Below are 21,640 nucleotides of genomic sequence, written 5' to 3' on the forward strand. Positions count from 1 at the left end.
AACCAAGGGCAGCCACCTGGACTCTTAGGGAATTAAAGGCCAAGCCTTTAACTAGCCCTGCCTGTAAAAAGGCCAAAACATCCGCAACTGAAGCCCTGAATGGTTCCACCAGGTCTCAAAAACACCCCAAACTCTGACGTACGCCATGGAGGTAGAAGGTTGCGAGATTGTAAAAGCGTGGCAATCACTGCATCCAAGTTACCCTTACTCCTTAATCTCCGCCTTTCAAAAGCCATGCCCCTAGACAGAAGCGATCTGCCTCTTGTAAATAAACGGGACCTTGGTGCAGAAGGTTCAGAGACGGATGAAACCTCAGAGGTCTGTCTACTGCTAAATTCACGAAGTCCGCAAACCATGGACGACGAGGCCACTCTGGCGCCACTAGCACTACTTTGCCCGGATGAGCTTCAATGCGACACAGCACCTTGTCGACCAACGGCCAAGGCAGAAACAAATACAGCAGAATGTCCTTCGGCTAGGGAAGGACCAGGGCTTCTATGCCCTCTGCTCCTGGCTCCCGGTATTGACTGAAGAATCGGGGGCCTTGGCATTGCGAAATGTCATCATCAGGTCTATGGAGGGCGTGGTCCAGTGGTTGCAGAGGAGACGAAAGGCCTCTCTGGAGAGTTCTCATTCCCCCCGAGTCCAGCTGTTGGCGGCTGAGGTAATCGGCATGCACATTGTCCACTCCGGCTATGTGAGAGGCTGCTATTTATTTAAGAACATAAGAAATTGCCATGCTGGGTCAGACCAAGGGTCCATCAAGCCCAGCATCCTGTTTCCAACAGAGGCCAAACCAGGCCACAAGAGCCTGGCAATTACCCAAACACTAAGAAATCCCATGCTACTGATGCAATTAATAGCAGTGGCTATTCCCTAAGTCAGGGGTCAGGAACCTTTTTGGCTGAGAGAGCCATAAACGCCACATATTTTAAAATGTAATTCCATGAGAGCCATACAATATGTTTAAAACTAAATACAAGTAAATGTGTGCATTTTATGTAAGATCACACTTTTAAAGTACAATAAGTCTCTGAAAATATTACACCAGGCCTTAAGACACCAATACATCTCCTAGTAGGAAAACGGACCAACTCAGGCTGCTATAGAGTCCTACACAGAAACTACACGCCAGCAGAAAACCTCACCTGAATCACGTGCTGACCCTCACCTAACATAGAATAAAGAGACCAAAATGCATAACTAGAAGCATGCAGAAAAAACTGAATTGGAAACTGCAACAAGCCAGAGTCTCTGTATGCAGTGTAACAAAGGAAAAAAGAAACATCACCTATCCTTATAAAACAAATCAAGAAATATAAAATCATCAGCAGTAAAACTGTACTAACAAAAAGAACATATTTCGAAACAGCTGATGAGTGGAATATCCAATAATTAAAAACTCATATAAAAAATTTCCAGATACCAACAAAATATTTCAAAATAGCAGACACAAAGACCCAGTAATGAAAAATAATAAGGATACAAAAAATGTTTTGCTCTGCATACCTGGGAATGTTTGATATCCAGGTGTCCTGAGATTGTTCTGAATTAGCAGGAGGAGGGGTGGTTTGCTTGGAACTTTCTCCTCTCTCAGTCACATACCAGCGCTCTCTCGTACACTGGCTCTCAATTACACACCTATACACACATGCTCTCAGTCACTCACATATACACATGCTTTTTCTCTTTCACTTATATAGGCTCTTAATTACACATTTACACACATGCTGTCTATCTTTTCACACTTACACACACACACAGGCTTTCAATCACATAAATACATGCTGTCTTTTTCTCTCACACACAGACTCTCATTCACATGCTTATAAACATGTCCTCTCTTTCTCTCATTTACACACAGGCTCTCAATCACATACTCACATGCTCCCTCACCTAAATCAGCTCTCAATCACACACAGACACACATGGTCTCTCTCTCTCATTTAAACACAGGCTCTCAATCACATACTCACATGCTCCATCACCTAAACCAGCTCTCAATCACACACAGACACACATGCTCTCTCTTACTTATACACACAGGCTCTTAATCATACATACACATGATTTCTCTCACACACAAAGGATCTCAATCATACACACATACTCTTTCACACAAACAGGTTTTCAATCACAAACTCACACATACAGGTTCCCAATCGTAAACTTACATTCATGCTCTCTCTCTCACAGGCAGGCTCTCAATCACAGACATACTCTCTTTCACATATACAGGCTCTCAATCATTCACATACATGCAATCTCTCACTCACACACACAGGATCTCAAACACACATGCTTGCTCGCTCATTCACTCTCTCTCTCCCCCACCCCCAACCCGGGAACTCGCGGCAGCAGCAGCCTCCTCCCAACGCTAACCTCCTTCATTTTCAGCCCTCGCGGAGGAGGAGTCCCATCGGCCACGGTTGAAGCTCTTCTTTATTTTCCTCCGAGCCGCGCTGCACAGTTTTCTTTTCGTCGGACCGACGCTGACCACATTAGCGTGGTCTCTTCTTCCCGCGCACGCACCCGATGCTCACCACTTTCTCTTCCGGGCCGCGGGGGGGGGGGGGGGGGGAAGAAGAGAGCATGCCGGTGCCGCCGACTCCAGCTATTCTGCCGTGTTCCGCCCGGGCTGACAGCATTTTAAGCCCGGGTGGAGGAGGACCGGTGAACAGCTGGGTCAGCGGGGGACTGGAAAGTGTGGCGACACACTGATTTAGATTTGTCTGCGAGCCAGATGCAGCCATCAAAAGAGCCATATCTGGCTCGCGAACCATGGGTTCCCGACCCCTGCCCTAAGTAAACTTGATTAACTGCCGTTAATGGACTTCTCCTCCAAGAACTTATCCAAACCTTTTTTGAACCCAGCTACACTAACTGCTCTAACCACATCCTCTGGCAACAAATTCCAGAGCTTTATTTATTTATTTAAAAACTTATACCGTTGTTTAGTTATATACCATCACAACGGTTTACAATTAAGCACGTATATAAATTTGGTTTGTACATTTATCTAGGGGGTGCCAATCAATTTTTTGGTTACATGTTTCAATAATCTATTCTGTATGGACAGTGGATTGGAATTTCCATTTATATGATTCATTGGATAATCATATACGTTTTATACTGTCATTCTCTTAAATTAATAATTATGATAAAAATAGCAAAGAAAGTAGTTATGCTTTTAGGTGATTTTCAGCTGTGAGTAGGTGTTCTTACTCATTGACCTCATTGTGAAAAGCTTTTTTGAAGAGCCAAGTTTTCAAACTTTTTTTGAAGAGTTTTAACTCTTTCATCAATCTTATTTCGAGTGGCATTGTATTCCATAATATTGGACCCGCTAAGGATAGTGCTCTCTCTCTAACTTGGGTCAGTTTTGCTGTTTTGACCGAGGGTATGGTTAGTAGAGCTTTATTGGCTGATCTGAGATTTCTCTGGGGGACATGCAATCGCAGTGCGGTGTTTAGCCTGTCAGCATTTTCGTCAATGATTAGTTTATGAATTGTGCATAGCGTTTTAAATTGCACTCTTTGTTCTATTGGCAGCCAGTGTAATTCGGCAAGTGTTGGAGTTATATGATCCCTTCTGCTTTTACCAGTAAGTATTCTGGCAGCCGAGTTCTGTAGTATTTGTAGTGGTCTGAGTGTTGTATATGGTAATCCTAGGAAAAGTTAACAAAACTAACAAAAATTAGTGCTTGTAGAACTGTTCGAAAGTGTGCTTGAGTTAATAAGGGTTTTAGTCTCCTAAGGACCATTAATTTGGCGTAGCCTTCTCTAACTTTTAGTGATATGTATTGCTTAAGGCTGAGTTCCGTGTCGATTATTACTCCTAGGTTACGAGCTTTCTCATTTAATTCCACTGTCTTGTCATTTTTAAGTTTGATGGGATTCTGAATTATTTCAATGTTTTTTTGTTCAAGGTGTATAAATTCTGTTTTTTCAATAATTACTAGTTCCATTTGGTTTAGTAGTTGTCTTATTATATCTAGGTACAGCATTGGTTTAGTAGTTGTCTTATTATATCTAGGTACAGCATTCGGTTCCATTTGGTTTAGTAGTTGTCTTATTATATCTAGGTACAGCATTGCCAAGTTTAATGTCTTTTCAATTGTTTCTTCTACCGGGAGAATTAGCTGAATGTCGTCAGCATATATGTAGTGTATGATACCTAGTACCGCCAGTAGGTGGCAAAGGGGCAGCATGTAAATGTTAAATAGAGTCGCCGAAAGTGCTGAATCCTGGGGGATCCCTGTCTTTAGTTTGATTTTGTCTGATATTGTGTTTTTTATCTGTACCTGAAAGGATCTGTTATTAAGGTAAGATTTGAACCATTCAATTGTTTTGTTTTGTAATCCTATTTCTTCTAAACTTTTTAGTAGTATGTCATGGTTTACTGTGTCAAATGCTGCTGACAGATCTAATAATATCATGATATAGTGTTTTCCGCTGTCAAATCCGCATAGTACATTATCTGTTAGAGAGATTAGTAATGTTTCGGGTCTATAGTGTTTTCTGAAGCCATCTTGCGAGGGGTAGAGTATGTTATTGTTGTCTAGATGTTCTGCTAGTTGCTTTTGTACCGCTTTTTCTATTAATTTAGCAAGCATAGGTAAGTTTGAAACAGGTCTATAGTTACTTAGGATATTTGGGTCACTGTTTTTCTTTTTCAGTATTGGTTTTATTATTGCGCCTTTAAGTGAGTCTGGCATTACTCCTTTGCTAAGTGATAGGTTAATTATTTTGGCTATTGTGTTGGAAGTTATATCAGCTAGTTTTTTTTAATATTCATGGTGGGAATGGGGTCAATTTTATGTGGGGTGGGATTCAGATTTTTTATCATGGATTCCACTTCGATCTGGGATACCTCGTCAAATGTGGACCATTGTGTCACGTCTCATTTGTGCATTTTGATTTCCTGTTTTGTTAGGATCGGAATCTTCGCTTTAAGGCTTGTGATTTTGTCTGAGAAATAGTGTGCAATATCGTTGCATTTATTCTCTTGTGGGGTTTGGGGTGCCTCTGTTTTATCATTAGTCAGATTTTTTACTATGTTAAATAGTGTTCTTGGGTTGTTTGCAAATTTTTCAATTTTTGAACTAAAAAATAGTTTTTTTGCGTCAAGAATTACTTTTTTATAATAGGCTAGTTGTTTTCTAAATTTGGTTAAGTTTTCTTCTGATTTGTCTTTTTTCCACTTTTTTTCTATTTTTCTCAGACTTTGTTTGATTTATTTTAACTTCTCATTAAACCATGTTTTTTTTTTGTTTGGGCTCAAGGATTTGCATTGTTCTTGTGGGGTTTATTTCATCTGCCAATTTATTCGTCTTAGCCAGCCATTCTGTTGTTGCGGCTACACAGTCTTTGGGGTCAAAGTGTGTTAGTGTTTCTTCTAGTTTGTTTTTTAGTATTTCAGTGTTAAAAGGTGGACGATATTTAAATTCTAGAGGTTCTTTTTTCTGTATTTCTTTTGGCTTTATACATTTAATAGTGGACTGAATTAGGAAATGGTCTGACCATGGAATTTTGTGCAGGTGCTGTTCCACCCAGCTGATCAACAGCTGGGCCTCCCCATTGTCACTGGTCGACTCTTGGTTCCGCCTTGGCGACTGATGTAGGCCACCGCTGTCACACTGTCAGAGAACACTCTTATGGAAGTCCCCTTTACCAATGGAAAGAGGGCCTGAAGAGCTAGCCGAACCACTCTGGTCTCCAACCGATTGATCGACCAAGAGGACTCCATTCTTGACCATTGGCCTTGCACCATTGTTCCCTGACAAAGCACTCCCCAACTGGAGAGACTCGCATCTGTGGTCACCACTGTCCAAGAGGGTATCTTCAAGTCCACTCCCCGACGCAGGTTGTCCGGGAGGAGCCACCACACAAGACTGGAACGCGCAGAGTCCATAAGGGGTAGAAGAAGGTGAAACTGTTCTGAGGACGGATTCCAATGGGAGAGTAATGCGGACTGTAGAGGCCTCATATGCGCAAAGGCCCATCGGACTAGGTGGAGAGTGGAAGCCATCGAACTGAGAACCTGTAAATAATGCCAGACTCTGGGACGAGGTATGGATCGCAAGGCCTCCACCTGAGACTGCACCTTGGTAATTCACTCCTCAATAAGGAAAACCTTGCCCAAGATGGTATCGAATCAAGCCCCCAGTCCTGGGAGGGAAGCAGATGACTCTTATCCGGACTGACAATCCAGCTCAGAGAGCTCAACAGCTGTAGGACCAGGTGTAGCGCCTTCCGGCAAAGGTCCTCAGATTTCGCTCGAATCAGCCGATCGTCCAAATAAGGATGTACCAGAACACCCTCTCTCCGGAGAGCCACTGCCACTACCACCATTACTTTGGTGAACACCCTGGGCGCTGTTGCCAGTCCGAAGGGTAGAGCACAAAATTGGAAGTGATGCCCAAGGATTGCGAACCGCAGATACTTTTGATGATCTGGGTGGATGGCTATGTGCAGATACGCCTCAGTCAGGTCTAGGGAAGCCAAGGAGTCTCCTCTGTGAATGGACGCTATCTCAGACCGAAGAGTTTCCATGCAAAATCAAGGCACCCTTAGAACCCAATTGACTCTCTTTAAGTCGAGGATGGGACCATGAAGTCGTGGGTCCCACGAAGTAAATGGAGTAGCGACTCCGCCTCAGCTCTCCCGCGGGCACTGGAACTATGGCGCCCAAGTCCTGCAGTTGCCTTAGGGTGTCGCGCACAGTCAGACGCTTTGTTCGTAAAAGCACGGGGAAACCAGAAATCGCTCCCGGAGTGGCCGAGCAAAATCTAAAGCGTAGCCTTGTTCTATTATATTGAGGACCCACTGGTCCAAGGTCAAAATGGTCCACTTCTCTAGGAAAAGGGACAACCTGCCCCCTATCTTTGGTGTGGAGGAATGAACCGTCATCACTTCATTGGGCGGACTTGAGACCCCCATGCACCTGTGGGGGCTCCGTCTCTACCAGGACGTCGGCCTCGAAAGGACTGATTCCAGGAATGTTGCTGGCTAGGACCCTGTCGAGACGAAGATCCGGAGGATTGAAAACGGAGATTCACCTGGAATCTCGATCGCTGGGGAAAGGATCCCCTTGTCCTGGGTTTATCCTCCGGTAACTTATGCACCTTTGTTTCTCCCAGAGACTTAATCATGTCCTCTAGCTCTTGGCCGAACAGTAACGTCCCCTTAAAGGGCAAGGATCCCAGCTGGGCTTGTGAAGAAACATCCGCGGACCAGTTCCTGAGCCATAGGAGCTGGCGGGCAGAGACCGCTGAAATCATAGTCCTGCCTGAAGTACGAAGCAGATCATACAGCGCATCCGCACTGTAAGCGACCACGGCCTCCAGCCGACTGGCCTGAACTGTATCTGCGTCCAAAAGGGATGCTATCGACTGCAAGTGCTGCACCCAACGGAGGCTGGCTCTCAGCGCAAAACTGCAGCACATGGCGGCATGGACCCCCAGAGCTGACACTTCAAAAATCTTCTTTAGCTGCAATTCCAATTTGCAGTCCTGCAAATCCTTAAGGGCCCTGGCTCCCGACACCAGGATAGTAGTCTTCTTTGTCACTAAAGAGACCGTCGCATCCACCTTAGGCACCTTGATGAGGTCCAAAGCATCTTCCGGTAGGGGATATAATTTGTCCATAACTCGGCTGACTTTTAAGCCTAAGCCTAGAGTGTCCCACTCCCAAAACAACAGGTCAGTAACAGACATATGTAAAGGGAAAAAACGAGTTGGTCCCCTGAGACCAACCATCACCGGATCCATGGCTCCCAGCCGCAAGTCCTCCTGAGGAACCTCTATGCCTAATTCCTCCAGATTAGCAGGAATAACTGGACCCAATTCATCCTTATGGAACAAACGGACCACCTTTGGGTCATCTCCTTTGACCATCGGCGTGCCCGCCTGCTTGGAAGGCTGAGGCTGACTGTCCGGATCCACGTCCGGACCCTGAGGATCTAGGGCAGGGGCCTCCACCCCATCAGAGGTCTCTGGAGATGAAGAGTCTGTGGGACAAGATACTGATTTGAGCAGCCGTTTAGGTCTCGCTGAAACCCCCCCCCCCCCGTGGCTTGGTACACTTATGGGTCAAATTAATTCTTTTGCCCCCCTCCGAGGGCGCTGGGACTAAACGAGCAGTCTTGCCACCATGCTTCCTAGTTGCCTTCCGGGCCTTAAAGGCCTTGTGAAGAAGTAAAATGAATTCGGAGGAGAACGAAGAGGAAGAATCTGAGACTCCCCCTGGGCCCTCCTCCGACGAGTCCTCATGATCAGTCGGCCTAACGCCCCCCTGGGGGCTCCAGGCTGTGGCGATAGTGGTGGTGGGGAATTTCCCTCCCCCAAAGCAGTCTGCTCCTGTGCTGCAAAAACTTTTTAAATGGCTGCCGTTCCCGCGCTCAGCGGGAACAGGTCAGCAGGCTGACGCGACCGATTGAGCCTCCCAGGCTCTCGATTGCATTTTCTGCCATCCCCGAGGCACTCGAAACAAATCCCAGCTCGAGAGAGCCGTGCACACGCACTGCCACAGACGCTGCAGGCTGTCCCACAGGGCATGATGAACGGCGCCAAAAAAGTAAAAGAATCGCAGCGGGGAACCAATGTGACAATTTGGCAGGCATTCAGCGGTGGGGGAGAATGGCGAGGTCTGGAGAGGCCGTCGGACAGAAGGCAAAGAAAAAATTACCTCACTGCCATCATTCGCGGTCTTTTTTTTTTTTTTTTAAACAACAAACAGGACCTATCCCCCTCTGAGGGTGAATGAACTGGGCTCCCTGGTATCACCCTCAGAACACTGACCAAAAGGCTGGTTACAGGGTTCTCAACCCTCTGCTCCTCAGCCTCAAATATCAGGGAGGCTTAAAGCTTCTTAGTTCTTCTAATGCTAAGTTTTCTTCTTTTTCCTTTTTCTGTTTTTTTTTTTTAACTAATGTCTATATTTATAAATATTCCTCCAGACTGAAGGGATTTGCACCTCCACCATCTGCTGGAGACAGAGAAATACTGACAGGCTCTAGGTGGCACCTCAGGTTATAAGGAAGAGTCCGTTCAAACTTCTCTATCTCCATCTGCTGGAGGTGAGGCAAGACCCAGGAGTCTGGACTGATCTAGGTACGTACAAGGAACTCTGCCTAGGGGGCAGGGTGATAACTACAGCCGCACATGCTCACTAGAGCATGTCTAAAAGCTCTAGAATCTTTGATATCAAAGCTCTGGGCCAGGTTCCATCTGATGACATCACCCATGTGTGAGGACTGCTATCCTGCTTGTCCTCAGAGAACAACAATACTGCAGAAATTGTACTGGCTCCTGATAGAAACCAGGATTAAATTCAAAACCATTTGCTTTCTCTATAAATGTGCAGATAAGCAGGCTCCTGAATACCTTTGCCATCTTCTTACCTCTTACACCCCCACCTGAGAACTCTAATCCTCCCAAAAGACCATTCTCACTCCCCTTCCCAACATCTGCAAAATTGGTCAGTACAAGACTTCAGGTCTTAATCATTAAGCACCTAAAATCTATAATGAAATACCACTACTACTACACCTTCACCTTGAACTGTCCTACCTCACCTTTTGGAAGAAAGCAGTTCATCCAGGCCTGTCCCCAATCTATTTGCTAGTGGTAGATTCAACCACTGTGCCTGAGACTGCACATAACTCTAGAACAAATATATGTCTTGTATTACTATTAGCCATCCTTATTGAATTGTAATATGCTTTGATGCCAATTTGGAAAAAGGCAGAATATCAAAAGTCTGGAAATAAATAAGTCTCAAAAACTAGGTACAAGCATATTAGTTTAGTCCAGTAAAATGGTGTCACTCACAACTTGTTTACTTGCCTCAGTTTCTATACATTTGGTCATCATGTTATTTATTTATTTGATTTATGTTCCACCTTTCAGACACTTCTAAGAGGATTACATTCAAATACCATATGTATTTCCCAGTTCCCAAAGGACTTACAATCTTATTTTATGAATTCTGTTAACAGCCGAAAACATTTTAAGGTGGTCAAGTAACACTTGTAATAAAAGGACAACAATTACCTCCTCTTTAAGTCTGCCGTCACGCAAGGTGGGAGGAATTCCTGGATGCTTTGCTGCAAGTAGTTCTATCAGGTTGTGCGTGGAATGAAGCCTCTGTAGAGAAAGCAAAGTTGCTTATTAGTTACAGGTGTGCTCTGAAACTAGCTGTTCACCAGTTAGAGAAGTGGGTCACGTGACTGTAGTGTTGCACGGAACAAAGTTTCTAGAGCTTTCTAATAAAGACAAAAAGTATTTTCTGGGCAGGCATGGATGTGAAGTGGTCTACATGCCCCACGTAAATACAGACCAGTTGGCCAGAGTGTCCTATACAGCAGACTGAAAAACTCCCAAGGAATAAGGAATAGGAACATACAAATAAAGCTTTATGAAAGGAAGATATGAGTGAAAGAAGGATGGAGCTTCATGCAAGCCAGCCAAAGTACGAGACCTAGAAGAGCAGGGAGAGGCCAACAACAAGGCAGTGGAAAGAAGGAACAGCTGGAAAGGTGGCTGAATGATAGAGAAATGACCAGTGAGAAAATTAAAGTAAGCAAAAAGGCCTTAGAACAAAGGGAGTTTGGGGGAAGGCACAGGGTAACCTTTTGATTTGGTTAGCCACACAATTCTGCATGATTTAGGCCTGGATGGGAAGGTTTTTAAATGGCTCCTTTTTTTTATTTTTTAAACCAGACCATGTTTATACAGTAAGGGCACATGTTACTACCTCTACCGTGGTGCGCTGCAGGGATTTTCTCTCTCCTTAAGTTTTAAATATTTTTATGCAATCTATGGACAGCCTATAAGATCAGGTGGCCATATTAGCAATGAGTATGGAGACAACATTCAAATAATTGATTCTGTAGGAAAAGTTTCTAACCTGGCCCTAGCAGTTTAACAAATGTCTGATGGTCATAGTTAAAAGATTTAGGAGCAGCAAGTTGGTAATTAATAGCCACAAAACTGAAATTATGCATTGTGAAAACGTGAAAGTACAAATTTGGGAATATTCTACTGATCACCAACCAGAAGCATCACTCCTCTCAGAATTGCCTTTTGAGAGTACCCTCCCTTTGTAAAATACATCTAACAAAAAAATAGATCAACAGTGTTCTCAGTAGCTGCATTATTATTAGAAAATTTGTCACGGCTTTGTTTAATGATTATTTCTTCAAAATGCTTAGTAGTTTTAATTTTGTTTTTGGATAGTGTTGGACTGAACTGCTGTGATACGGCAGTTTGGTTGCTTGGTACATGGTTTCTGAAATATTTTGGCAATTTATCCTTATTTATTTTTGAATTATATTTTACTGTTTTAACTATGCTATGTGTAAACTTGAGAGAATGCCCAAAGCGGTTTACCAGACCAGGGAAGTGATATAAAAATCTTTATAATAAATAGTAGCTTTCTGGATCCATCCACCCTGCAGCTAGGCCTTCCCTGTCACAAAACCAGGTAGATGGGCAAAGCTGAGACATTGGAGACTTCAGTGAGCAGCCACAATCCTGAAGTCATTGTAGCAGCAGGACCAGAGAAATCTGGATTCTTCATAAAAGAGTTAAGGAACGAGAATATGAACAGGGTACTCTGGTCTCTTTTTGTGGCAATTTCATGATTTCAGGTGTTAGGTTGTTTGTAGGAGTGTTTTATTTGGGTAGGATATGATTAAGTAGGTCTGGTTGGGTTGGAGAGGATTGTTTTGGTGGATGTGATGTTTTATTATGTTTTTTGTTAATTTAAGGGAATGTTTTTGTGTCATTTTTAATATTCACTGCCTCAGGCATGTCTGAGAACTTGGTGAGACGGTATATAAATAATAATACAATGAAAAAATTAAACCAACAAGGGCCCCAACTTTTATGGTCTGGGAAAACAAATAAGTATGGGGGTAACTTGCTGAAGCAGCAGTTACTACCCTTAACCAACAAACCTTATACTTTGATGCAATTCCAACATTGCTCTCTGCTTTAATGGCAAGGCATAATGGGGAATTAAATTCAAACAGAAACCAGTGAAGGCCCTGACTTTTACATTGTGAGAAACTGATAAGCATGGAGGTAACCTACATGGCGCAGCAGATACTACCATAAGCTTGCTGGGCAGACTGGATGGTCCATTTGGTCTTTTTCTGCAGTCATTTCTATGTTTCTACATATGAACAGGGAGATAAACATGGCGCCTTACAGCACTGTGGGCACTGCAGGACACACAGCAAGTGTGGAGAATAATACAATAGGACTTTGCGCAGCTGTTCTTGTATAGCCAATCCTATAGAAGGGAGAAGACAAAGTTTGTTTGACTGGTGAATTACTGTCTTCAGAGACCACCTGATATTGGTAAGCAACTTTGCCTTCTTTGAAGTAAAGCAAGTTCACCAAGTCACACAAGTTAGATTTCCCTGCTAAGGGTTGTCTTAATACAGTTTACTTTTGAAATTATTGTAAACCGTTTTGGTTAATCCTGTATTGTTAAAGACAGTATAGAAATGGTTTAAATAAATAAATAAATAGGTACACAGGTAGAGAAACCAACAGCAACCAATAAATGAGAAGTATTTATTTTGTTGAGGGAAACCCCTTTATCTTTTTTTTTTTAATAAACTAACAAGGAAGACAACCTGAAACCGTAAGTATGGGGAGGTAAGGCATTGTTGGACTTTGAAAATAGTCCTGGCAAGTATGTGCATAAAGTACATGTAGTAAATGATTTCACATCTACTCTTTGGGGTAGATTTTAAAAAAGAACGCCTTCGCGTACTTTTGTTGGCGCATCAGGCGCAAACAAAAGTACCCTGGATCGGCGCGCGCAAGGCTGCCGATTTCGTGTAGCCGGCACGCGCCGAGCCGCGCAGCCTGCCGCCGTTCCCTCCAAGGCCGCTCCGAAATCGGAGCGGCCTCGGAGGGAACTCGCTTTCGCCCTCCCCTCACCTTCCCCTCCCTTCCTCTATCTAACCCACCCCCCTGGCCCTATCTAAACCCCCCCCTACCTTTGTCGGGGGATTTACGCCTCCCGGAGGGAGAAGTAAATCCCCGCGCGCCAGCGGGCCGCTAGCGCGCCGAGACGCGACCTGGGGTGGTTCTGGAGGGCGCGGCCACGCCCCCGGACCGCCCCGGGCCGAAACCACGCCCCCGGGCCCGCCCCCGAAACGCCACGTCCCGCCCCCCCAAACGCCGCGCCGATCGGCCCCGCCCCCGGCACGCCCCCCTCGAAAAATCCCGGGACTTACGCGAGTCCCTGGGCTCTGCACGCACCGGTAGGCCTATGGAACATAGGCGCACCGGCGCGCAAGGCCCTGCTCGCGTAAATCCGGGCGGAATTACGCAAGCAGGGCTTTTAAAATCCGCCCCTTTATGCATCCAAAATAGGAATTCTGGAAGGCTGGAAGGAATTGGGATTTATGCTCACATTTTTTATTTTGGAAAGCATGCATGGTAAATTACATCTCCTCCCAAGTAGGTGTAACTTCTGCACAGACAGTTATATCACCACATGAACAGAGCATACCCCACACATTTTCAAAGTGGACTTATGCATGTAAATCCAGTTAAAAGATTTAGGCTAATGTCTGTGGATACTTTTTATGTATGCAGACTTTAGTTGCTACTGAAAATTACCCTCTGGATTAACAACTGTCACCATGGCCCTAAAATGGTGGGCCTTTGCATGCCCACCCAATATTAATCCTACCCAGGTGTATCAGAAATAGATGTAGTATGAGCAATTGAAAACTGTACATTTTGTCACAGGATTGCTAAGTCTATTGGGGTGAACAGAAACAAGACGGGTAGGACGTCTAAGGGCTTGAGTCTGCTTCAGCGAGAATGCAGCAGCTTTTATTTATTTGATTTATATTCCACCATTCAGGCACTTCAAAGTGGATTCCATTCAGTCACTGCAGGTATTTTCCTATCCCCAGGTGGCTTACAAAGTTGCATCAGAGGTGGACCCTTGGGCCGAGGTGGGATTGACGCAACCCGTAGGTGAGGACCTATGGGTCCCCACCATCGGCAGGTGGAGTGGGCTGAAGGTAGAGGCCACTGGAGCTTCACCTATACCAGCCCTCGTTCCCAGCGGGTTGAGCCTTTGGGTGCCAGGGCTGGCAGGACATAGGTGGGCCTCGAGGTTGGTTAACAAGATAGGTAGGTTCAGCCCAGAGACAGCAGCCGATAGGTGGCGTAGTCCTATCCTGGACTGAGTATGGTACTGGAACTCGAGCGCCAATGGAACAGAGTTTAGCTGGGGGTGCTCGAGCAAAGGTAGGCCAGAGCCTAATACCTCCACGTCCAGGGAGTAGGCTAGAGGAGGTGTCAATAACAGGCTTGGATCAGGGCTGGCGGCAAAGCGGAGGTCGTGGCAAGCAATGCTGAGTTCAGATCTCGGAGAAAGTCAATAGCATTAGTCATTCAAGGCAATGGTCTGATCACAGAGAAGTCAATAGCAGTAGTCAATCAAGGCAACGGTCTGATCACGGAGAAGTCAATAGTAGTAGTCAGGCGTAGCAAAGGTCTGGGTCTGGAGATAGGCAGTAGCATAGTCAGGCGTAGCAGAGGTCTGGGTCTAGAGATAGGCAATAGCGTAGTCAGGCATAGCGGAGATTTGGGTCTGGAGACAGGCAATAGCGTAGTCGGACATAGCGGAGGTCTGGGTCTGGAGATAGGCTGTAGTGTAGTCAAACAAAGCAAAGTCGATATCCGTAGAGTCAGTCCAACACATAGACAGGGCAGAAATGAAGAAGACAGGAACCGGGAACAATGGAGGTCAGGAAAGGAAAATTAGTGCTTACCTGATAATTTTCGTTCCTGTAGTACCAAGGATCAGTCCAGACTGCTGGGTTATGCCTCCCGTCCAGCAGATGGAGTCAGAGAGAAACTGAAAAGGCACCACCCATATACCCTGGTGCGCCCCCTGCGATCCTTCAGTATAATCGATAACAAAGCAGAATGATAGAAGAAATCTTAGGCAAGAACCCGTGACTAGAACAAGTGAATCATGAACTCTTGGAAAAAACGAGGAAAAAACCCTGGCTGAAAATGCCGCTGAACTAAACGATAAGATATCTGTATAAGCGTTCCATAAAGGAATTCTGAAATACAAGAATACAGTGACGGGACTGCTACTAACATGGGCGGGCGTCTGGACTGATCCTTGGTACTACAGGAACGAAAATTATCAGGTAAGCACTAATTTTCCTTTCCCTGTACGTACCAGGATCAGTCCAGACTGCTGGGAAGTACCCAAGCTGCCCTAAAAGGGGTGGGACCTCGACAGTCCGGCTCGAAGCACACCGCTGCCAAACGAAGGTACCGTCGGATCTTGCACATCCAAACGGTAATGTCTAGCAAAAGTGTGCAAGGATTTCCAAGTCGCCGCCCGGCAAATTTCCTGAGGAGAAAAAAAGGAAGGTCTTAAGGCTCATTCTCTGCATTTGCCGCCTGGGAATGCAGAGAATGAGCCTTAAGACCTTCCGGAACGGCACGCCCCTGACAAATGTAAGCTGAAGCAATAGCGTCCTTCAGCCAGCGGGCTATAGTCGTCTTAGAAGCCTTGGACCCCTTCGTAGGGCCACTACATAAAACGAAAAGATGATCAGACAATCGAAAAGGATTAGTGACTTGCAAGTATCGTAATAACGCCCGTTGAACATCCAACCTCCTAAGTTCCGAAGCCTCACTGCCATCCGCCGAAAAAGCTGGTAGTTCTACCGACTGATTCACATGAAAAGACGTAACCACCTTTGGCAAGAAGGAAGGGACAGTTCGAAGAGAAACACCCGAGTCTGAAATGCGGAGGAAAGGTTCTCTGCATGACAACGCTTGGAGCTCTGAAATGCGCCTCGCAGAACAAATAGCCACCAAGAAAACCATCTTGAGAGTGAGATCCTTGAGCATAGCCCGCTTCAGTGGTTCAAAAGGAGAAGTACTAAGGCCATGAAGAACCAAATTTAGACTCCAAGCGGGACAGATAGGTCTCACCGGCGGACGCAAATGCTTGACCCCCTTCAAAAATCTGGCTACATCGGGGTGCATGGCAATGGAAACGCCGTCAATTTTGCCGCGAAAACAGCCTAAGGCCGCCACCTGCACGCGAAGGGAATTATAGGATAAGCCCTTCTTTAGGCCCTCCTGCAGGAATTGCAGGACCTGAGACACTGTAGCTTGTCTCGGAGACATGAAGAAACCACGACACCAAGAGTCGAACACCTTCCATACACGCACATAGGTAACCGAGGTAGACGGCTTACGAGCTTGAAGAAGAGTAGTGATGACGGAATCAGAATATCCCTTCTTCCTCAATTGACGCCTCTCATAAGCCAGGCCGCTAGATAGAAGCGATCGGCCTGGTCGAAAAACACTGGACCCTGCCGCAATAGGCGAGGTAGGTGACCGAGACGCAAGGGACCATCTACCGCTAGGTTGATCAGATCGGCAAACCACGGCCTCCTTGGCCACTCCAGCGCCACGAGAATGACCGGACACTGGTGGGATTCTATCCGACGCAACACTTTGCCTACCAGCGGCCACGGAGGGAACACATACAGGAGAACATGCTCGGGCCATGGAAGAACCAACGCGTCCACGCCTTCCGACCCGTGCTCTCGTCTGCAGCTGAAGAAGCGCGCTGCCTTTGCATTTAGGCGCGTTGCCATGAGATCCACTCGGGGTGTTCCCCATCTTCGAACGATGAGCTTGAGTGCCTCTTGTGACAGTTCCCACTCCCCCGGATCTAATTGCTGCCGGCTGAGATAGTCCGCCTGGATGTTGTCGACTCCGGCTATGTGTGATGCCACTAATCGAGACAGATGCTTTTCCGCCCAATCCATTAACTTGCTCGCCTCGGACGCAACCAAGTAACTCCTGGTGCCCCCTTGGCGATTTATATAATCCACCGTCGTCGCATTGTCTGACAGAACTCGAACTGCTTGATGTCGGATCAGAGGGAGAAACCGCTGCAGCGCCAAGCGGACTGCCCTGGTCTCCAGACGGTTGATGGACCACTTGGTCTGCGGAGCCATCCAATGCCCCTGCGCTGACTGAGATTGGCAGACCGCCCCCCAACCCGACAGGCTGGTGTCCGTCGTGACGATGATCCATCGCGGAGGCTCCAAATAGACTCCCTGGAGCAAATGGGTTGGCTGCAACCACCACTGCAGGCTGGCCCTTGCCGGGTCTAGAAGTGGTAAAGGCACCCGGAACTCCTCCGATTTGGGGTCCCAGCGAGATAATAGCACTCTCTGTAATGGTCGCAGCCCAAGGAACCAACTCCAGGGTGGATGCCATATATCCAAGAACCTGCAAATAATCCCATACCACCGGCAAAGACAGAGCTAATAGACGACGAACCTGTGCCAGTCGCTCCATTCTCGCCTGTGGCAGGAAATCCTTGCCCAACTCTGTATCGAACAAGGCTCCCAGAAACTCTAGGGTCTGGGAGGGAATCAGCTGGCTCTTGGGGTGGTTGACGACCCAGCCTAGGGAGCTCAGACGGTATAAGACTGTGTGTACTGCCTCCTAGCAAAGCCTTCTTGATTTTGCCCGAATGAGCCAGTCGTCCAAGTATGGATGTACGAGCACTCCTTCTCTCCGGAGAAAAACTGCAGGGAGCTGACCTCGTAGGCCCACTTCCTTCCGAATGATTAAAACCAAGAGACAGTACCTAATCTCCTGTCTCCTGCCCCCCTACAGGGCCAGGGTGAACTGAGGAAAGTCGTGGGGGTAGGGGAAGTCCTCAGCCCCCCCAGTAGCACTGACATGTCTGTCAGGACACCCAAAATGGCCGAGGAGGAAGGCCCAATGCGGGAAAACTCGTCCCCGGCAGCAATAACATAAGCGGCAGAGGTGTACACCATGCACCGGCATTTCATGGGAGAAGGGGGCAGAGAAGGCCCCTTATTGCCAGAGACAAAGGCTGAATACAGCGAGAGACGGTTGAGGCGCGAAGGAACCACGCCACATGCCCAGCAGGCCCGGCCCCAAACCATGCGCACGCAGTCAAAGTGAGAGCCTCTCGCAAACCATGAACTTGCCTCCCTCAAAATGCCGCCCCGACAACCAAAAAGGCCGCCCATGCAACCCAGGGAGACCTACTGTTCAGCTTCAGTTGCTGCTGCACAAACCAGCACAGCGTTCCTCCTTTTTTTTTTTTTTTTTTACTACAGAAAACAGGGCCTCTGCTCTCCAATGGCTGAGGGGAGCTGTCTAGCATCAGCTCAGCCTGAAAGACAGGAGAGAAAGAGCCCTCAGAAAAAAAAAAAAGGCAGCTGACCAGAGCCCAAATCCACCTCTATGCGGCCTCATGAAGGGGAGGGATCGGTTTGCTCTGTCTCCATCTGCTGGTAGAGGTGCATAACCCACTGGTGTGGTTTAATTTGTCTGAATGCTAAGAAACTCATCATTATCTTTCTTAATTCTACCTATACCCTGCCTTCTGAACTCTGCTCATCAGGCAAATCACTCTTATGTATGCCCTTCTCCATCACAAACTCCTGAAACTGTGCTTTCCACCTTGCTGTACTAAACGCCTGGAACAGACTTCCTGAATTGGTACATCATGCTACCTCTCTTGCCTTATTCAAATCTATCCTAAAAACAAAACTTTTTGAGGCTGTTTTTAAACTTAATTCCTGGTTCTCCTGATCATACCTTTTTTGGTTTTAACCATTTTTCCATAATAAATGAAAATCCCTAAGTCTCTTATTTGTCCTGTTTGTCTTTCTTGAATAAATTATAAGCAGGAACTGTCTTTTATGTGCATTTATACAGTGTTATAGATATGAAATTCTTTCATTGTCCCTCCTGATGCAGCCGCACGGCGAAACACGGGACCATGTCAGGGGGTCTATTAAAATTTTGGATACCTTGCAATTTGTGAATCGTGGAGTTGCCGTACTGATTTAAAAATTTATGAACACCATTCTTTGACTCTGTGTGGATTCTTCATAAAGTTCGACAGCACATTTCTCTTGGATTGCATTTATACAGTGCTACATATATCTAGTAGTGCTATAGAAATAAGCAGCAGTAGTAGTGATCCCTTTTAGAGAGGGTATTTCCTCTCACTTAATGCCTCTGACTTCATTTCAGGATCTCAACTCTTTTCAGACAGAGCATGAGCATACCAATCAATATGCTGAACAATTAAACAGTGAATTTTGTGAAGGAAGTGATGCCATTTATGTTCATGGAGGTGAATGGCATGGGGAAAAAGATTTATTTGGGGTGATCCTAATGAAATTTGAAATAAATGATGGTATTAGGAGGGTTCCTGCCTTTCCATGAGTGTGTTACCCTCAAACAGTGCAAGTTGAAACTACTAGATAATATTCTGCCAATCTATGCCTTTAAATATTTTAATATGTAATTTCATTTTAAAAAGATACAACTCACATTTTTTTTTATTACTGTATGGTTATGAAAACATGCTATGTCGACAATTCCTCTTTTTGGAGAGAAGCTCTCATTTTATGCTCACATTTCTTCCAGTTTCTCAATTTAGAAGTACTTTTATAGTACCACATTTCAAAAATAGAAAGGGAGGCTTTTGTCTTTTACATGCAAAATCTTTCCTTTAAAGCAGCAGTCTCTCCAATCTGTAGCAAAATGAACCATTGCCACAAGAGAATTAGCTTTACTAGTAAAAGTAAAGAGGAATCACAGAAGTAGATATTTTTTAAAACAAAGTTTGTTACGCGTGCCGTCCACGGCAGTCCCGTGACATGGCTCCCTCACCTTTCCACAGTGAATCTAGCTCCTGGTTCCTCCTCGCTGGCGGTGATGGGCCGCAGCTTAGTCCTCAGGCCTCCCCCGGTGCCTCTGGCCCAGCTGCAGTTCCTGGCATTCCCGTCCAGCTACCATGTCCACTGCTTCTCATCGGGTCTCTCCACGTGGCCCGTGGAGATGCTGCTACTTGGCGCCACGTCCCTCCCTAGGTGTGCACGCACACATCACCAAAGTTTAAGTAGGGACCGCGGTGGGAACCTAGCCGCGGCCCCAGATGACGACGTCAACAAAGCTTCAGTATTTATGCGCAGGCTCCGCTCCCCAGCGTTGCTTTTGCAACAGGTCTCCTCGCATTTCCTGTATTCCTGTACCTCATTTGTTCCAGGTTCCCATCTCCCTGTTCCTGCCTTGCTCCATATCTCGGATTGCTTACACGGACTTGACTCTGCTTTGCCTGACCACACCATTGACTCTCTCCAGACCCAGACCTCTGCTTCGCATGACTACGCCATCGTCTGTCTCCAGAAACAGACTTCTGCATTGCCTGACTATGCTTGACTTTCTTCGTGATCAGACCTCAGCCTTGCTTGCCACTGCCTCTGGATTGCCTCCAGCCCTGACTCAAGCCTGTTCCTCAAAGCCTCTCCAGCTTACTCCCTGGACTTGGTCTATTCAGGCTTCGGCCTGCTCTTGCTCGGGCACCCTCTGTCTGCCTCTGTTCCTTTGGCGCCCGAGTCTCTAGGAAACTACCTTGTCCCAGTGTAAGACTGTGCCATCTCTCACCTGCTGTCTCTGGGCTGAACCCGATCTCTACTTCGACTTCATACAGAGGCCCATTTAAGTCCAGCCGGCCTGGGCACCCAAAGGCTCAACCCGCGGGGAACGAGGGCTGGTATTGGTGAAGCTCCAGCTGGCCCTCTGCCCATCAGTCCACTCCGCCTGCCGACGGTGGCAACCCGTAGGTCCCTACCTATGGGTTGCGTCAACCCCACCTCGGCCCAAGGGTCAACCTCAGGCGCAACCATGTTTAAGTACACTTAGCAGAGAACCCAGAAAATGAAAGGCTGTGCTCCTTTCTCTGGACTGACATGGTGCATGGTATCAAAGGAGTCTCTAGAAATGGCACCATTTGGTGGTCAGGAACATACAAGTAGGAAAGGAGAAGAAAGAGAGAGACCAAGAGCATGAATGTTAGATTCCAAGTTAAGGAAAATAAAATAATTCAATTTAAGTTAAGGGGAACTACTTTAGAACAAGATCAGCCCCTCCATACTTGCTCTTCCAGCAGTCAGAAAGGCAGATTTTAATTCTATCATGAAAGAGAGGCACTAGATCTCAGCAAAGATCTGCTTTCAGGAAATCAGATGTCAAGAGCAACTCTTTCAAATAAAATATTTTCAGATAATTAAATTAAGCTTAATACACAATTTGGTGTATCTGTACAGAATAAAACTTCTGGATGCAAACTGATAAAAATGGTACTACAAGGATACAAGGAAAAAGAACCTGGCAAACTGATGGGAATAGTTCATGGGAATATACATGACTTGACGCCCTTCAGTCCTGAACTATGTCACAGTAAATTTCAGCCATTACTAACTAGCACTGGACCTGGACCAAACAAGATATCTCTCATCTAGTTTGTCAGACCTGTTCAGCAAGCCATCACAAATATATACCAACCTGAAGTGAGTCCGTTTTGAGTTTTTCCTTGTGTTCCTCAGAAGAACGCAACACTTCCCTGTATAGCTCTACTGCCTGGGGATATTCACCTGAAAGATTAAAGTACATTTAGAAACTAAAGACTGTGTTAACTGTAACACCAGGTGACCTTCTAGTGGTCACCATCTTACACTAACAGTACATAGACATCTTCAGTTAAATGACACTTAA

General features: G+C 46.0%; 1 protein-coding gene across 2 annotated transcripts in view; it reads right to left on the minus strand.

The window, feature by feature from the left end:
* Positions 1-21,640, minus strand: part of SHPRH (SNF2 histone linker PHD RING helicase) — a 425,259-nt gene that overhangs the window by 183,718 nt on the left and 219,901 nt on the right. For both annotated transcript variants that reach the window (XM_029594036.1, XM_029594035.1), the window contains 2 exons: positions 21,431-21,519; positions 10,055-10,147 (listed from right to left, as the gene is read on the minus strand). In XM_029594036.1, the coding sequence (XP_029449896.1) occupies positions 10,055-10,147; positions 21,431-21,519 (182 nt within the window). The remainder of the gene's footprint in view (positions 1-10,054; positions 10,148-21,430; positions 21,520-21,640) is intronic.

Source organism: Rhinatrema bivittatum, chromosome 3, assembly GCF_901001135.1.
Source record: "Rhinatrema bivittatum chromosome 3, aRhiBiv1.1, whole genome shotgun sequence".
Classification (NCBI taxonomy): Eukaryota; Metazoa; Chordata; class Amphibia; order Gymnophiona; family Rhinatrematidae; genus Rhinatrema; species Rhinatrema bivittatum.